Source organism: Knufia obscura (genome assembly GCF_036327395.1).
Source record: "Knufia obscura strain CCFEE 5817 isolate CBS 148926 chromosome Unknown scaffold_8, whole genome shotgun sequence".
In the NCBI taxonomy this organism is placed as follows: Eukaryota; Fungi; Ascomycota; class Eurotiomycetes; order Chaetothyriales; family Trichomeriaceae; genus Knufia; species Knufia obscura.
Genome location: NW_027042694.1, coordinates 244,687 through 258,179, shown reverse-complemented (window position 1 = coordinate 258,179; position 13,493 = coordinate 244,687). Strand labels below are relative to the sequence as shown.

Genomic DNA, 13,493 nt, shown 5'->3' with positions numbered 1-13,493 from the left:
TAGTACATGCACATAGAGCCGATAGCGACCATGAATAGAACAACAATTAAGCAAAAAAAAGAGAGCGCTGTTAACGCGAAGATCTGGCAGAGCTGGCAGCTATGAGATCGTCGTGGAGCTGGCTAATCAGCTGTACTGTCACGTGCACATACAAGCAGGCTCCGCCCGGTTGCAAAGTCGCCGCTTAAATGGCCAAAGGTGTCCCCGGACATCAGCGCTTGTGCCCCTAAAGATGCGCCTAATTAGAGCCCTAGGCACCTAAGCCCTGTTCTCTAGGCTTGCAGAGCCTAACGAAGCACAAGCATAAAAATGGCGAAAGAGTTTGCTTATTTGGAAGACCGGTCATCCAGCCACGAACTTCTGGAAGGTACGAAAGAGATGAATATTAGTAAAGAGAAAGTGCAACGCTCTATACTTTACAGAGTGCCTCTGTGTTGTTGACATGAGAACGTAAGACCGAAAGATCACATGGGTAATCAACGACGTGTTTCAACGATTCATAAGTTTTATTCAATGGTATCTGTCCTATGTTTCTCTATGCTACCCATGTGTGGGATGTTCCCACATTCTCATTGCAATGCCCGCCGTTCCCAAATTGCTATCGCCTTGCCATCTCCAGGCAGACACACTCAGACCACAGCCCATCGCCACGCAGAATTGGACCATCAAGGGGTACACATGCCCATCCGAGGCCGCTGAGAAAATTTCGCTCTGCATAAAATCCGCCTACGCAACACGCAACACCCGTCGACATGATCTCGACGTCTGGTGTACTCCCCAGTCACAAAACTCAGTGGGACCAATGACAATATCCATGGTACGTAGAGCCAGGATGTTGAGGGCCGCGTTGAGAGAGGTGTCATTGCTGGTACTCTGAGTATGAAATGCAGGGCTGACCATCTATTCAGGGCTATTGTTAGGGGTATCGCCCATGCCTTTGGGACTCGTGGCAGGGTCAATATCTTCTATTCTTATGATGAAGCCAGAATGAGTCGGTGTGAAAGTTGTTTCTAGGCTTCGACGGAAACAGATCACACAGGCTCGCTGCTCGTTACAGCATCAGTGGTGCTACTAACATCCGAACTTGTCGTAGTTGCAGTCTCGGAGCTCGTGCTGCTCGTCGTGGCCTCTTCCGATGTGCTGCTTGGTGCCGCTTCCTCCGTAGAAGTGCTCGTGGTACTGGATAGCACGGTTTCCTGCGTTGTACTGCTCGTCGATGCCTCCATCGATGTGCTGGCTGGCGCGACTTCGTCAGTCGAAGTGGTCGTACTCTCAGTAGTTGGAGTGGGAGTCGCTTCAGAATTCGTGGTGGACAGGGTAGATTGCTGTGTTGAGGTACTGCTTGTAACCTCATCAGATGTGCTGGAGCTATTGGCTTCCTCCGATAACGTGCTCGTAGCCTCAGGTGTTGATGTTGAGGATACGTCGGTGGTGGTGGTGCTGCTTGTCGTTTCTTGCGTTGAATTGCTTGTCGTAGCCTCTTCTGATGTGCTGGATGGCGCGACTGTCTCGGTTGAACTGGTACCTATCTCCGAAGTTGATGTCGCAATCAGATCGGAAGTAGTACTGGATGGTATAGCTTCCTGCGCTGCACTGCTCGTAGTGACTTCTTCTGCTGGGCTAGACGTGGTAGCGGCTTCTTCCGTCGTCGCTGATGGCGTGAACTTCGTTGTTGTGCTTCTCGTTGTGTCCGAAGTTGTGCTCAAAACTAGATCCGAGGTCGTGCTAGAACTCACATCCGAAAGCGTACTAGTCGTCATGTCTGAAGTTGTACTGGAACTCAGATTCGAAGTTGTGCTGGGTACTGTGGCTTCCTCCGTTGTGCTGGATGGCGCGCTAGTTTGCAGGATCGAAGTCGTTATGGGCTGCTCCGAGGTCAAGACCGTAGTGGATTGATCATCAAGGATGGTGCTCGTCGCCGGGTCTTCTGTGGTACTCGTAGAGACATACAAGGGAGTTGTGGAGCTTCCGGGAGTCGTCTCAGAGCTACTTGGTGCAATGGCAATTTCTGATGTAGTTGAAGGAATTTCTGTGGTTGATACGCTCTCTGAAGTCGAAGGGCTTTCAGAAATTGTCGAACTCTCTGAAGTAACAGCTATAGCTTCTTGCGTCGTTACGGAGGTCGCAAACTGCTCCGTGGTTGTCATACTCGTCGTCGAGCTGCTCGTCGGCTGCTCATCAACGGTAGTGCTTGTCACCGTGCTTTCTGTGCTTGTTACAGAGCTGTCAGGGGTGCTTGTTATGCTCTCCTCCGTAGACGTACCCGTCAGAGGTTGCTGCTCTTCTACGGTACTTGTCGTTTCTTGCTCTACCGGAGCCTCGCTGGTGGTGGTCTGGCTGGGGACCATTTCGGTCGTAGTGGCCTCACTCGTTAGATTATTCACCGTCGTGCTCACAGCTGTGGTCAAATTATCCGTCGTAGAAAGGTCCGAAGTAGTAATAGGGGCGTCCTCCCCAGTACTTGTCGGCGTGACCTCACTGGAAGTTATGGTTGAGCTTTCTGATGTGATCGGTACTATCTCTTCTGGCAATTGGTTCGGCGTTGTGCTATCTGCGGTACTCGACGTCGAGCTAGCAGATATGATGCCGGTCCCATCCTCAATAGTGTCAGACGTTGTGCTTGCCACAGAAGTCATGGAAGGATTATCTGGCGTGGTAGGTGGGACTTCTGATTAGTGGCCGGCGGCAATCCATCCTGGGCTGTAGTGCTTGTTGTTATGTCATCTGTTGTGGTCAAGCTGGAGCTATACAGTGTAGTGGACGTCCTCTGCTCCATGGTGCTCTGCGAGGTTGTCAGAGTGGAGCTGCGCGGCGTAGTAGTGGCTTCCTCTGTGGATTCTGTCATTGACTGGATATCGCTTGTAGTGCTTGGCACTATAACTTCTGAAGTGGTTACCGGATTCTCTGACGCAAGGCTCGTCGTACGTTCATCACTCGAAGTGCTTGGGGTCGTACTCTCCGTTGTAAGATCGGCCGAGGTGCTCGATGTGGTTATCAGTGGAGCCTCGGTGCTCGATGTTGGAGGTATACCTTCGCTCGTAGTGCTCAAACTTGTAATTTCGGACGTAAAGAGACCCGTGCTTTCTAGGGTGGTCGTGGATGAAGACTCTGCATCTGTGGTGATCGGAATGACTGGCGCCCTCACTGGAAGATCTGCACTGGTTGTCGTTGGGGCCTCATCCGATGTCGTTGGTTCTGATACTGTGCTTGAGACATCAGATGTCGGTGTTGTCGTCGACATCGAAGTCTCTACCACGCTTATCGATTCGAGACTGGTAGTAGGAACGTCGGAAGTGGTCGTTACGAGCGTCGTCAGGGTCTGACTCGTTGTTTCGAATTCAGAAGTCGTAGGGCCATCGCTAGATGCTTCGGGAGTGGTTGTTTCGAGCGTCGAAGTCTGACTCGTCTCGTCCAACACTGATGTTGTAGTGCTCTCAGAAGATGTTGGGGAGCCCCCCGAGGTCTCTAGCGTGCTTTTTGATTCTGGCGTATCCGTGACTATCTCAGTAGTAGTTGTCTCAAGCGTCGTTGAGCTTTCTGTCAATGTCTCCTGGCCTTGTGTCGTACTTGACTCAACTGCAGTGCTCGTCGCCTCTGGAACGTCTTCACTCGTTGTCGTCCCCGGAGGCTCTTCGCTAGCAACAAGCACAGGTACAGCAAACGTCTCACATTCCGCAGGCGGGGCATTCGCGTCTTCAACCGGCACCAGCGTATCATCTTGTGCAACACAATATGCTTCGACATCTGACACAGCGACACTTCCATCGTCATTTATCACAATATTCACGGGTTCAGCAGGCTCTTCACTCTGCAGGGTAACACTGGGGGGGACGCCGCACTATTCATCTCGACGTACATGTCACCGCTCTTCAGCGAGCCATTATCATCAAGGTAGAAAGGCCTTGCATCCGCTTCGCTGTCGACCAATACGCTGATTATGCCTGGTGTTTCGGACTGGCGAGCCTGGAGGTAAGATCTCTTTTGGCTGCTCGATTTGAAAGCGAGGTACTTAGTGACGAGTACACGCCTTCGGAGCCGTGCAGCAGTACCATCGTCGACATTGAAGGCAATGAAGAAGGTTGTGTCGGTGGCTTCAGGATCCGTGGTTGCTAGAGTTGTGGTAGACGTGATGCTGGACTCAAGTTGAACGGTGGTGGATGACGTAGATGAAGTTATATTCTCTGTCGTCTGCACACTGGTTGATGTAGCTACAGGGCTGGAAGTGCTGGTTGCGAACTCTTCTGACGTACTCGATGGCAATGGTGTCGTGCTCAGGGAACTCGTGAGGATCGATGTGGTGAGATCGAATGCATCTGTTGACGTGGCTGTATTGCTCGATGACACATCCGATGTGTTCTCGGTCAACGATGTTGTTGTTTGAATTTGAGTCGAGCTAGCAGGAGCCGTAGAAGATAGCGAGCTTGTGGTGCTATCGGGTGCAGAAAACTCCGACGAGGTCGAGCTTGTCCTTCCGGTCAAAGTACCATCTGCTGTGCCATCATCAAAAGTGCTGGAACGTGAGGTGGTCGAGCTTGTCCTTCCAGTCAGAATACCGTCTTCAGCGCCATCGTTGGAAGTGCTAGAGCGTATACTGGTTGAGAATGTCGAGGGAGTCGATCGAGATGTCTGTTCAATCACAGTTGCCGTTGCGTAAACAGTGCTATATTCTGTAAAAGTAATCGTTTCGCCATAAGTGCAAGATAAAGATTGCCCTGCAACGTTGGAAGCAAATAGCAGCAACGAAGCACATGTAGCTCGACGCATCTCGAGTACGAGTTGCTGCAGTGAGTTCAGGACCTGCCTGAGAGAATGAAAAGTCGAGAGGTGCACCTTCCTTAAGGAAATCCTTTTCAAACGTGGCATGGTCTGTGGGCGAAGTCATGGCAGCCACAATTTAGTACGCGCATTCCACGAGACGTCTGGAAGCCGATCTATCCGGGTGCACAGACATGCTCCTTCTTCCTAGGTTCTCAAGTTAACAACACAGATAAGAGGGACATTCCAGGCCGTGTCGTGTATGGCAGATTGCAACATGGTATCTCCTCAAGTACCAATCTACCTCGGTGCTCTCGGCCCAATAATCTGCCTCCTCCCCGCCCCAATGCCAGTACCACCCCTATTCTGACTATCGCCCCCCGTAAACCCATACTGATGCACATCCCAGCTCTGACCCGGCCCACTCCCCTCACTAACATCCCTCGCCGCACTCGCAGTAGCTCGCTGACTCTCCTCCCACTCTCTCTGACGCTCTCTTTCACGCTCCATCTCGCGCTCAAGTAGAGATTTAGAAGCCCACCCACCGGCTTTTGTGGCGCGTTGGGATGCAAGGCGTCGGGCGTTCTCAGCGTCGACTTCGGCGGTTGTGGAGTGAGCTGCTTCGGAGGGGAGGTGGGTTGCTGCGTGGGCTGTTTCGGGGGCGGGGTTGGAGGAGAGGAAGCGGGAGGTGCGGGTTGTGTTTGGTTGGTAGGTTGTTGGACCGGGTAGGGGGCGAGATGGCAGTGTAGGCGCGGGCTCGGACTGTTGTGGACGTGGGGGTTTTGTTGGTGCGCTCTCTTCGGCCTGGATGGACTGGTAGTCTTGATGGGCTTTCTTGAGATAGTCACGCTCTGAGGCGTCCCAGTCGTCTTCGTGGGCGGTCTGTACGTTGCCTGAAGGTCGGGTTGGAAGTGCTGGCTTTGAAGGTGTAGAGTCATTGCTGTAATTTGGTGCTGGTTCTTCATAAGCTGGTGCTTGTTCCTGCCGTTCACGCTCCGCAGCTGCTTGTCTCATCTCGGCCAGCTGGCGCTCAAGCTCTGCTATGCGTTGAGCTTCTGCCGTTTGCTGTTGCTGCAGCTTTCGTGCTGGCGGAGGAAGTTGAGGTTTTTGGCCAGCTTGGTATGCGCTTAGGAACTGCCCGTTCAGACGCGCATCGCTCGTCGTGCGTTGGCGGCTTCTGCTGGCAGTCATGCGCTCTTCCGCCTCCTGATCCCTCCTCGCTTGATCCTCCCTCTGCATTCTTGCTTCTTCCTGCGCCTTAGGTAGATCCTCCTCCTCCTTCAATCTCTTGGTCTCCTCCTGCCACCGCCGCTCCTCGTCTTCACGCGCCCTCGCCTCATCAGCCTCCTGTTGTGCCCTCAACCTCTGCTCATTCTCCTCTAGCTCCCTCTTCTCCTGCTTCAGCTTCTCACGCAGTCTCTTCTCCTTCTGCGCCAGACTCGGTACTTCAGGACCCGCACTCGTGATTTGTCTCCTTGCGCCAAAAGCAACACCCTGGTTGCCCTGACTCGCACCACCCATGTAGCCGTATTGATGTATGTTCCAAGCCGGTGCCGTCTTGCCTTCGTCGGCCCTGCTACTCCAGCTGCTTACAGAGCCACCTGTCGCTAGCCCTCCTCTTGACAGACTGTTGCTTTTGGTGGGACTTGTGCGACCAGTATTCGAATATCCTGCCTTGTTCAACGGATTAAACGTTGTTACCGGTGAGGTCTCGGATTTAGGCGAGTTCATGGTGTAGCCTACTACTCTCGGATTATAAGGACTTTGACCCGGTCCAGTACTTTCAGGACTAAGTGATGAACCTTTAGTCTTCCCACCAATGGCACTTGGAAAAGCGCCAGGGTTGACTTGGTTGGCGCGACGGCTAAACGCTGCTAAACACTGAAGGACTTGAGCCGGATCTTTGCTATCGTAGAGGTCGACTGTGAGGAAGCGATCGTGGGAGGGCAGGTTGAGAGGGGGCATCTCGCATGCCTTGAGGAACTGGGAAATATTCTCCATCTGCACGAATGGCATACGTGAAGCTTTGTACTTCACACCGGGCGACACAGCTAGATTGACCAGCTTGCATAATGCGACGCCGTCGCGCAGGGCCTCCATTAGGTCGCCGGGTGCCAGACGTTCGCCGAGTATCCCCTCTATCCATTTCCGTACTTCGTTGGCGGCGCCTGGTGTGTAACGATCCAGGCGCAATCGGCGCATATCCTGGTCGAGTGAGGAGACCGACGCCATGTTGGCCGGTGAATGTCGCCGTCGATATCAGGTATTCGAGGTATCGGCAGTATTAGTGGGGTAAGAGGGAGGGTGAGGAGGTTGAATCTGCCGGTCGAATTCCAGGAAAGGTCGATAACCGTATGCGGTAGTAAATATGGTGCATATATCAATACAGGTGTAACTTACTTTCAGGCACCACGTTTCAAGATTGGATCGCACTCGTCTCAGAGTGCGGCGCAGTTTGGGCATCTGCAACCCCACGTCATCCTCGGCCGTTTGATCATGACGCTAAAAACATTTTAGCGTCCTATTCGTTCGAAGAGTGAAGGTCATTGCACATTGCTACTGTATCAACGAGCTATCCACCGTATCATCGTCTGCTTCATCACCTCACACATAACCACCGGCTACCCCATCACATCGAACACGCTTCCCAGGAAGTCGCTCGTGCACCAACATCCGAATATCTTTATCACGCAGTAAAGAACGCCCATCACCATGTCCACCCTCAGCAACCTCTGGCTAAAATGGAAATCACTCCGCCTCCCCTGGCGCCGCACCTTCCTCGCAGGCCGCGACCTCCACGGCAACACCTACTGGGAATTCCGCTCCCCGTCCTCACCCACACGCATGCGCCGCATCGTCAAGGCCGCAAGTGGCAGCCACATCCACCACAGCGACATCCAAGCCCTCGTATCCCCCCTCTGGCACCAGTGGCTGCGACACACGCGGGCTGACGCCCCAAGTATGCAGGAACAGGAAGGTGATGTAACGAGACAGATACAGCTGAAGGAGGGGGCGAGATTGGCGGATGCGAGGTGGGAGAGTAAGAAGAGGTATATTGAGACGCCGGCGAGGGAGAAGGATGAGGGTGTTACGGGGACGAGGGGGCATGAGGCGCAGAGGAGGGTCAGTGAGGAGGTCAGGCGGGGGATGGAGAGGGGGTTGGGTGGGAGGCCAGAGGAGGTTGTTGGGGATGTAAAGAAGGCTGAACAGAAGCCTGATCCGTGGGAGGTGGAAAGGCAGAAGCAGAAGAATACGGCGAGTAATCCGGGTGGTGGGTTCCAGCCGGAAGCTTGGACGCCGCCGCCTAGGAGGAGGTGATGAGTTGATGAGATGGTTTCATTATTATGGTATATTATGTATGACTATGGGAACAACCGCATCGGACCTGTGAAAGAATATCGACTGTGTTATGGCAGCTCTTGCTTCGGTGTATTCCATTCTGGCACTGGTCCTGACTGCGAACTCATGTGAAAAGAGTCTAGCTCCGAAAATCTCGATCCTCCTTGACTTCCCGGCCCTGGTCGAGTCGGTGTCGAGTCGCGACTACTCGATGCTGAATGACCGTGAACCTCGGACACCGTTGGCATGAGAGAGCCATGACTCGTATAGTGGGAAGGTCGATGAAACGATGATTGGGGCGTCAACACCGGTTGCCCAAGGTTGAAACTACCAGCTGCAAGCGTCACACCGGACGCATATGAAGGGTTGTACGGCTGATACGCTGGAGCCATATCTGGAGAAGGGCTTGGTACTGGCATGGGTGGCATAGGCGGTGTACCTCGTGGCTGATCAAGACTGTTGGTCGGACCTTCGGTGGTCGTGTTCAGGAATGCAAAGGGTTCCGACTTGGTGCCATCAGCTCCAGGAACTTGATTCTTTGCATTTTCCATCCTGCTCGATGATGGCTGCAGGTTTGACCCAAGCACAATGAAGGACGATTCGTTCGGCTTCTCCTGATCCTTCTTGTTTCGTCTTCGGAGCAGGAACCAAGCGCCTGCCGCTGCAGCTATTGCCGCCACGCCACCAGCTACTCCGCCAACTATGGCTCCGGTGCTGGACGTCTCGTCAGGTGGACTGGGGTCGTCAGTAGGAGTGGGACTGCTGCCTGTGCCTGTGGTGCTCTCAGATGTCCTTGTATTCGACGAGAATCCGGACTCAATGTCCACCGCAGGCTCAGTCTTCGTAGTCGTGGTTGTACGATCGTCATCTATATCTCCTTCTGGTGAAAGAGTGGCATACCATGGGTCGTCGGGAAATGTTGCAGCACAACCGTAGTAATAGTAATCGATATCGGTGAAGAAAACCGGCACACACGATGGAGCAGTGGAATCTCCGCTACATTGACATCAGCCTATGTGACAACACAGGAAAAAGAGTGAAGTATACCAGTAACGTGTACCCACATAACCACCCTCACCATCAGGTTTGTTCGTGAACCTGACGTTTGTTCCAGAGTTTGAGCACCACGTATGGTAGGAGCACGAGTATGGCGAATACCTGGGGGACGTCTCCGCACGGTCACAGCAAGCGATTACACTGTATGGGTTGTCTGTGTTGCAAAAGCGACCTCCTGAACATTCCATAGGATCTGTGTCATTAGGTTATTGTCTCAAATGTTATCAGATAGCTTTGAACTTACTGCCATCGACGAAGGCGCCGCATGTTGCGTATTCGTTGTTCTGTCGCAGCAAGAGATCGTTAGGCTCGGGTTGCTTTGTTGTTGGCCGTGGCATTGGCTCGCCGAGCCTGCTCTGTTCGGTTGTAACAGCCGTGCGAGGGGCTTGAGCATTGATGACAGCGAAGGAACTGGCTGAGAAGCATATGAGCAGAAAAATCCAGACGCAAGCCATCTTGTCCCTGAGCGAGGAATGCTTGAGGAAGAATGAAATGAGAATGGGTTCGAAGGCACAAGTAGCAAGCATCGAAGAAGGACAGAAGGACGTGAAGACATGACAAGAAGGGGGCCAGCTTGATGGTATTTCCTTGCCTGAGAATTGATGGCTGAAACGAAGCTTAGACACATGACTTGAAGGCGATGCTCTGGCGGGACGAGAGAGCTGCTTTAAGCCTCGCAAACTGTTATATCGCCACCCATGGGCGGTCGTGTCTCGGGAATCTCAGGGGCTGATATACTTCAAGCCTGCGGGAACAGCAAGCACTGCTCGTGCAAGGATCCGAGAACGAAACCTGTGCCTATTCAATCACCGGAATAAAGCGAATAGACATGACTCTTCGGCACGACCTCGTGCAAAGAAATATGACGGTCTGCCTCAGAGATATCATGTAGATGCACCGTCAAGGTGGGGCACCGAGCCGAATGTTCTGTGCGGCCACCCGGGTATGGACAAAGAAGCAATTTGAGTGCAAGACAGCGATCGGCATGGCCACCATATCTGCCTGTGTTTCGACTGTACGCGTGTAGTCTGCTTCTGGAAATGCCGGAGGTATGTCGCATGTGCTTCAGTATTGCACAACTGGCAGTGGCCCAGCTAGGCTTATGTGAAGAGCTGTTTGTGCCATCTTGACGTGCGGTCAGTCCGTGCATAGAAGTTATCCTCTTCGTTGGCCTTGATGTAGCATGTTTTTCTTGCTAGCAGGGATTCTCGTCTCTTTGTTTCCGTAGCATATGCAGTATCTATCCCCCAAATCTCGACTGCTTGAAATGGTCCTGCGTTGGAATGCTAAAGGCTAAAATCAGGTCCATTTCAGGTTTGCAGCCTCCTTTCAAGCTCCCAAGCAACATGGTATCCGTTATTTATCCGACTGTACTCGTGTCGTGGATGAAAGTCTGTACCAGCACCATCGATCTCAGCCATCAACTGCGTCTTCCTGATATTCTCGGCCTTGTTCGGAAGGTCTGAACTCTTCCGGAACCTCTAACTCATCCAAAGCCGGCGGCTGAAACGGCGTCCGAGAAGCACCTTCGAGGCCATCGATCCTCTCCCGAGCAATTTGATCAGCAGCACTCTCTTCTGCGCTAGCACTTCTCCTGCTGCTACTCCTCAAGAGCTCTCCTTGACGTCCCTGTACTTCTTGCTCCCAATTCAGTTCCGTCTGCGTCGGCTGTCGTTGCAGTATGCTGTCAGGACCTAGTGGTACACCTGCTTCTGCAACAACAACTGCCTGTCGATGCCGACGTTGGCGAGACATTTCGCCGGCACTTCTAGAAGTACCATCTCTGGCTTGTGGATCTTGCAGCCGAGTCATAAGCTCCTCGTCATCGATCAATTCTCCTGCTCTTTCTCCAACGTTGTTCTCATCGTCTTCTTCCCCATCAATACTGATGTATTCAGGCCGTTCGTCGAGAGAAAAGACGGGAGGATGGCTACGAACAGCCCACTGACGCGAGCCGACGTTCGAGCGATCGTGTATAGATGAAGTCCTGAAGCCAACATCTGCGAGTTGTCTTGCACCATGCGGCATCTTGATCAGCATCTGCATTAACCTTGACATGAGTTCGTCGTCATCTCCCCAAACATCCGGGTCCAGCAGTTTGACGACATCTCTTCTCTTGAAATTGTACTTGCGATACTCCGGCAAAGTGCAAGGAAATGGATAGTGTTTGAGCCATTTCGTGACGATGCCTGCATCGATCGCCGGCTGCGCATTCACGATAGAGTACCCTAGATTGTAGTCCCGAGGCTCTTCAAGCAACAGGAGCACAACCTCAAGAATTTTGCGCTCGTGAGCGGGTCGGTTCAGGGGTCGAATAGGCGAGAACGATGTAGACCGAGTAGACCGAATAACAGTATTTCTTTTGTGTTCAGGCAAAAGATTGACCAGTGCCGCGACCAGTGCTGAAAAGGTGGAATTGTCCAGGAAGTGTTGCCTCATACGACTCTCTTTCAGGGCTGGGTTCTGAAGAAGTAGTTGTAACACATTCAGTGCTCGATCTCTGCGATGCCATTCCTTGCTTTGCAGGTCCAGCATAAATTGCCGTCTTGCTTGGGCATCTTTGACGAAGCGTTTGGCAGCTAATCTGATGGCTGAGGACGCAATCGGGTAGCTTGGACCAGAAGCAAGCTCTGCTATGGTCGAAGGCTTGATTGCAGCTTCGGCATCGTTGATCAATTGAGGTTTGGTTGGTTTCGGCTTGGGTGCCGAAACGACGGCGAGGTCTTTCACATGATAGAGGGACGACGGTATAAACCAGTACGCTGCTATGCTACTGGCAATGACAGCAGTCCACAGGATTCTATCGCCTACATTGCTGGCCATGGTCAGCAGCTGAAGCCGCGACGTTGGAAAGAATGAGTGTGGGTGGGGCGGCCATCGGAGCTATCATCCGCGGTACTTTTGTCCTCCAGAGCTTCATTTTCCTCCTTCCTCCCTCACGCGAACGCGACAACTTCTTGTGAGAAGAGCGATCCAAACAATTGCTTGCGCGGCACACCTTCCCTCGAAGCCCATCCGTCGCGTATCTGCACCTCCTGAATGAAAGCGACGATGCACTAATCGACCCCTAGCTGTACCATGACGATAGTGCTCTGATCTCCCCAGTGACATCACCCTTCGAATTTCCCTGCTGTTATCGCTGCATCTGCCCACCCCTCCCAGCTAGCTAACAATTGCAGATCGTTCCTTCCCAAGCTTCACCTCATCGTCGACCTCCTTCTTTCACTTTTCCGATGTCTGACACCAACCTTCCACCACATCTCGCCATGTCGAACGCCTCACGAGCCATGCTGGCCAAGTGCCGCAAGCTGGTTCCTCCCATGCTGGAGAAGTTCCACAAGGGCCAGCTGGGAAGAGTAGCAGTGATAGGAGGAAGTGCCGACTACACAGGTGCACCATACTTCTCAGCGATGGCTTCAGCAAGACTGGGTTGTGATCTATCCTACGTTTTCTGCGAGCCCTCAGCAGCACCCACCATCAAGTCTTATTCTCCGAATCTCATGGTCTCGCCTATCCTCAGATCCAAAGCTTCACTCGGAGCAAACAAAGAGCCTTCAGACGAGGAGCTTGCTAAGCCAATCATTGACATGCTGCCACGACTGCATGTGCTGGTTATCGGTCCTGGCCTAGGAAGAGATGAGGTTACACACCGTCAAGTCAAGGCTGTTATCCAAGCTGCGAGAAAGTACGACCCACCTGTGCCTATGGTGCTGGACGCAGATGCTCTCTGGCTCATCCAGACCGACCCGGATCTGATCAAGGGCTACCCGGAGTGCATTCTTACTCCCAACGTCGTCGAGTTCGGTCGATTGGCCAAGTCTTGCGGTCTTGAGGATCTGAGTAGTGATCCTAGCACAAACTGTCAGAAGCTTGCTAAGATTCTCGGCGGTGTCTGCATCATCCAGAAAGGTCCAGTTGACTATATCTCACAAGGCGAGGAGACAACTATCTCGGACTTCAAAGGAGGTCTGAAGCGAGCAGGTGGACAAGGTGATACCTTGACAGGGTCACTGGGTACATTCTTGGGATGGCGATCCGTCTATCACGAGGGTCTATGGGATGTTGGTGAACCAATGAGCCGCCCAGAGACACTGCTTGTTGCAGCGTTTGCAGGCAGCGCCATCACGAGAGAGTGCTCGAGGAGAGCTTTCGCGAAAAAGGCACGAGCACTACAAGCCAGCGACTTGACTGAGGAGGTGCACGAGTCGTACCTCGAGCTGATTGGTGAACCAGAGTACAAGGTGGACAAAAGCAATTCGCACATATAATCATTGGCAGTGAAACGAAAAGATAGTTACTTCATGACAAGCCCAAATGAAACAAGCAGCCTTAAACGCGCAGGA

General features: G+C 52.7%; 6 protein-coding genes across 6 annotated transcripts; 2 read left to right on the top strand and 4 right to left on the bottom strand.

Moving 5' to 3' along the window:
* Positions 1 to 1,031: 1,031 nt before the first annotated feature.
* Positions 1,032 to 4,764, bottom strand: PMZ80_006903 (uncharacterized protein; the record flags this gene model as incomplete). The annotated part of the gene is made up of 3 exons (XM_064875313.1): positions 1,032 to 2,619; positions 2,667 to 3,806; positions 3,857 to 4,764. The coding sequence occupies 3 exons, from the start codon at positions 4,762 to 4,764 to the stop codon at positions 1,032 to 1,034; spliced, it is 3,636 nt and encodes a 1,211-aa protein (XP_064728578.1).
* A 291-nt stretch (positions 4,765 to 5,055) lies between these two features.
* On the bottom strand, positions 5,056 to 6,987 carry SCP1 (calponin; the record flags this gene model as incomplete). The annotated part of the gene is made up of 1 exon (XM_064875312.1): positions 5,056 to 6,987. One exon carries the CDS (start codon positions 6,985 to 6,987, stop codon positions 5,056 to 5,058), a length of 1,932 nt encoding a protein of 643 aa, XP_064728577.1.
* Positions 6,988 to 7,467: 480 nt separating this feature from the next.
* Positions 7,468 to 8,073, top strand: PMZ80_006901 (uncharacterized protein; the record flags this gene model as incomplete). Its single annotated transcript, XM_064875311.1, has 1 exon — positions 7,468 to 8,073. One exon carries the CDS (start codon positions 7,468 to 7,470, stop codon positions 8,071 to 8,073), a length of 606 nt encoding a protein of 201 aa, XP_064728576.1.
* Positions 8,074 to 8,162: 89 nt separating this feature from the next.
* Positions 8,163 to 9,488, bottom strand: PMZ80_006900 (uncharacterized protein; the record flags this gene model as incomplete). Its single annotated transcript, XM_064875310.1, has 3 exons — positions 8,163 to 9,090; positions 9,142 to 9,343; positions 9,395 to 9,488. 3 exons carry the CDS (start codon positions 9,486 to 9,488, stop codon positions 8,163 to 8,165), a joined length of 1,224 nt encoding a protein of 407 aa, XP_064728575.1.
* Positions 9,489 to 10,563: 1,075 nt separating this feature from the next.
* On the bottom strand, positions 10,564 to 11,973 carry PMZ80_006899 (uncharacterized protein; the record flags this gene model as incomplete). The annotated part of the gene is made up of 1 exon (XM_064875309.1): positions 10,564 to 11,973. One exon carries the CDS (start codon positions 11,971 to 11,973, stop codon positions 10,564 to 10,566), a length of 1,410 nt encoding a protein of 469 aa, XP_064728574.1.
* Positions 11,974 to 12,416: 443 nt separating this feature from the next.
* On the top strand, positions 12,417 to 13,418 carry PMZ80_006898 (uncharacterized protein; the record flags this gene model as incomplete). Its single annotated transcript, XM_064875308.1, has 1 exon — positions 12,417 to 13,418. One exon carries the CDS (start codon positions 12,417 to 12,419, stop codon positions 13,416 to 13,418), a length of 1,002 nt encoding a protein of 333 aa, XP_064728573.1.
* Between the last annotated feature and the right edge of the window lie 75 nt (positions 13,419 to 13,493).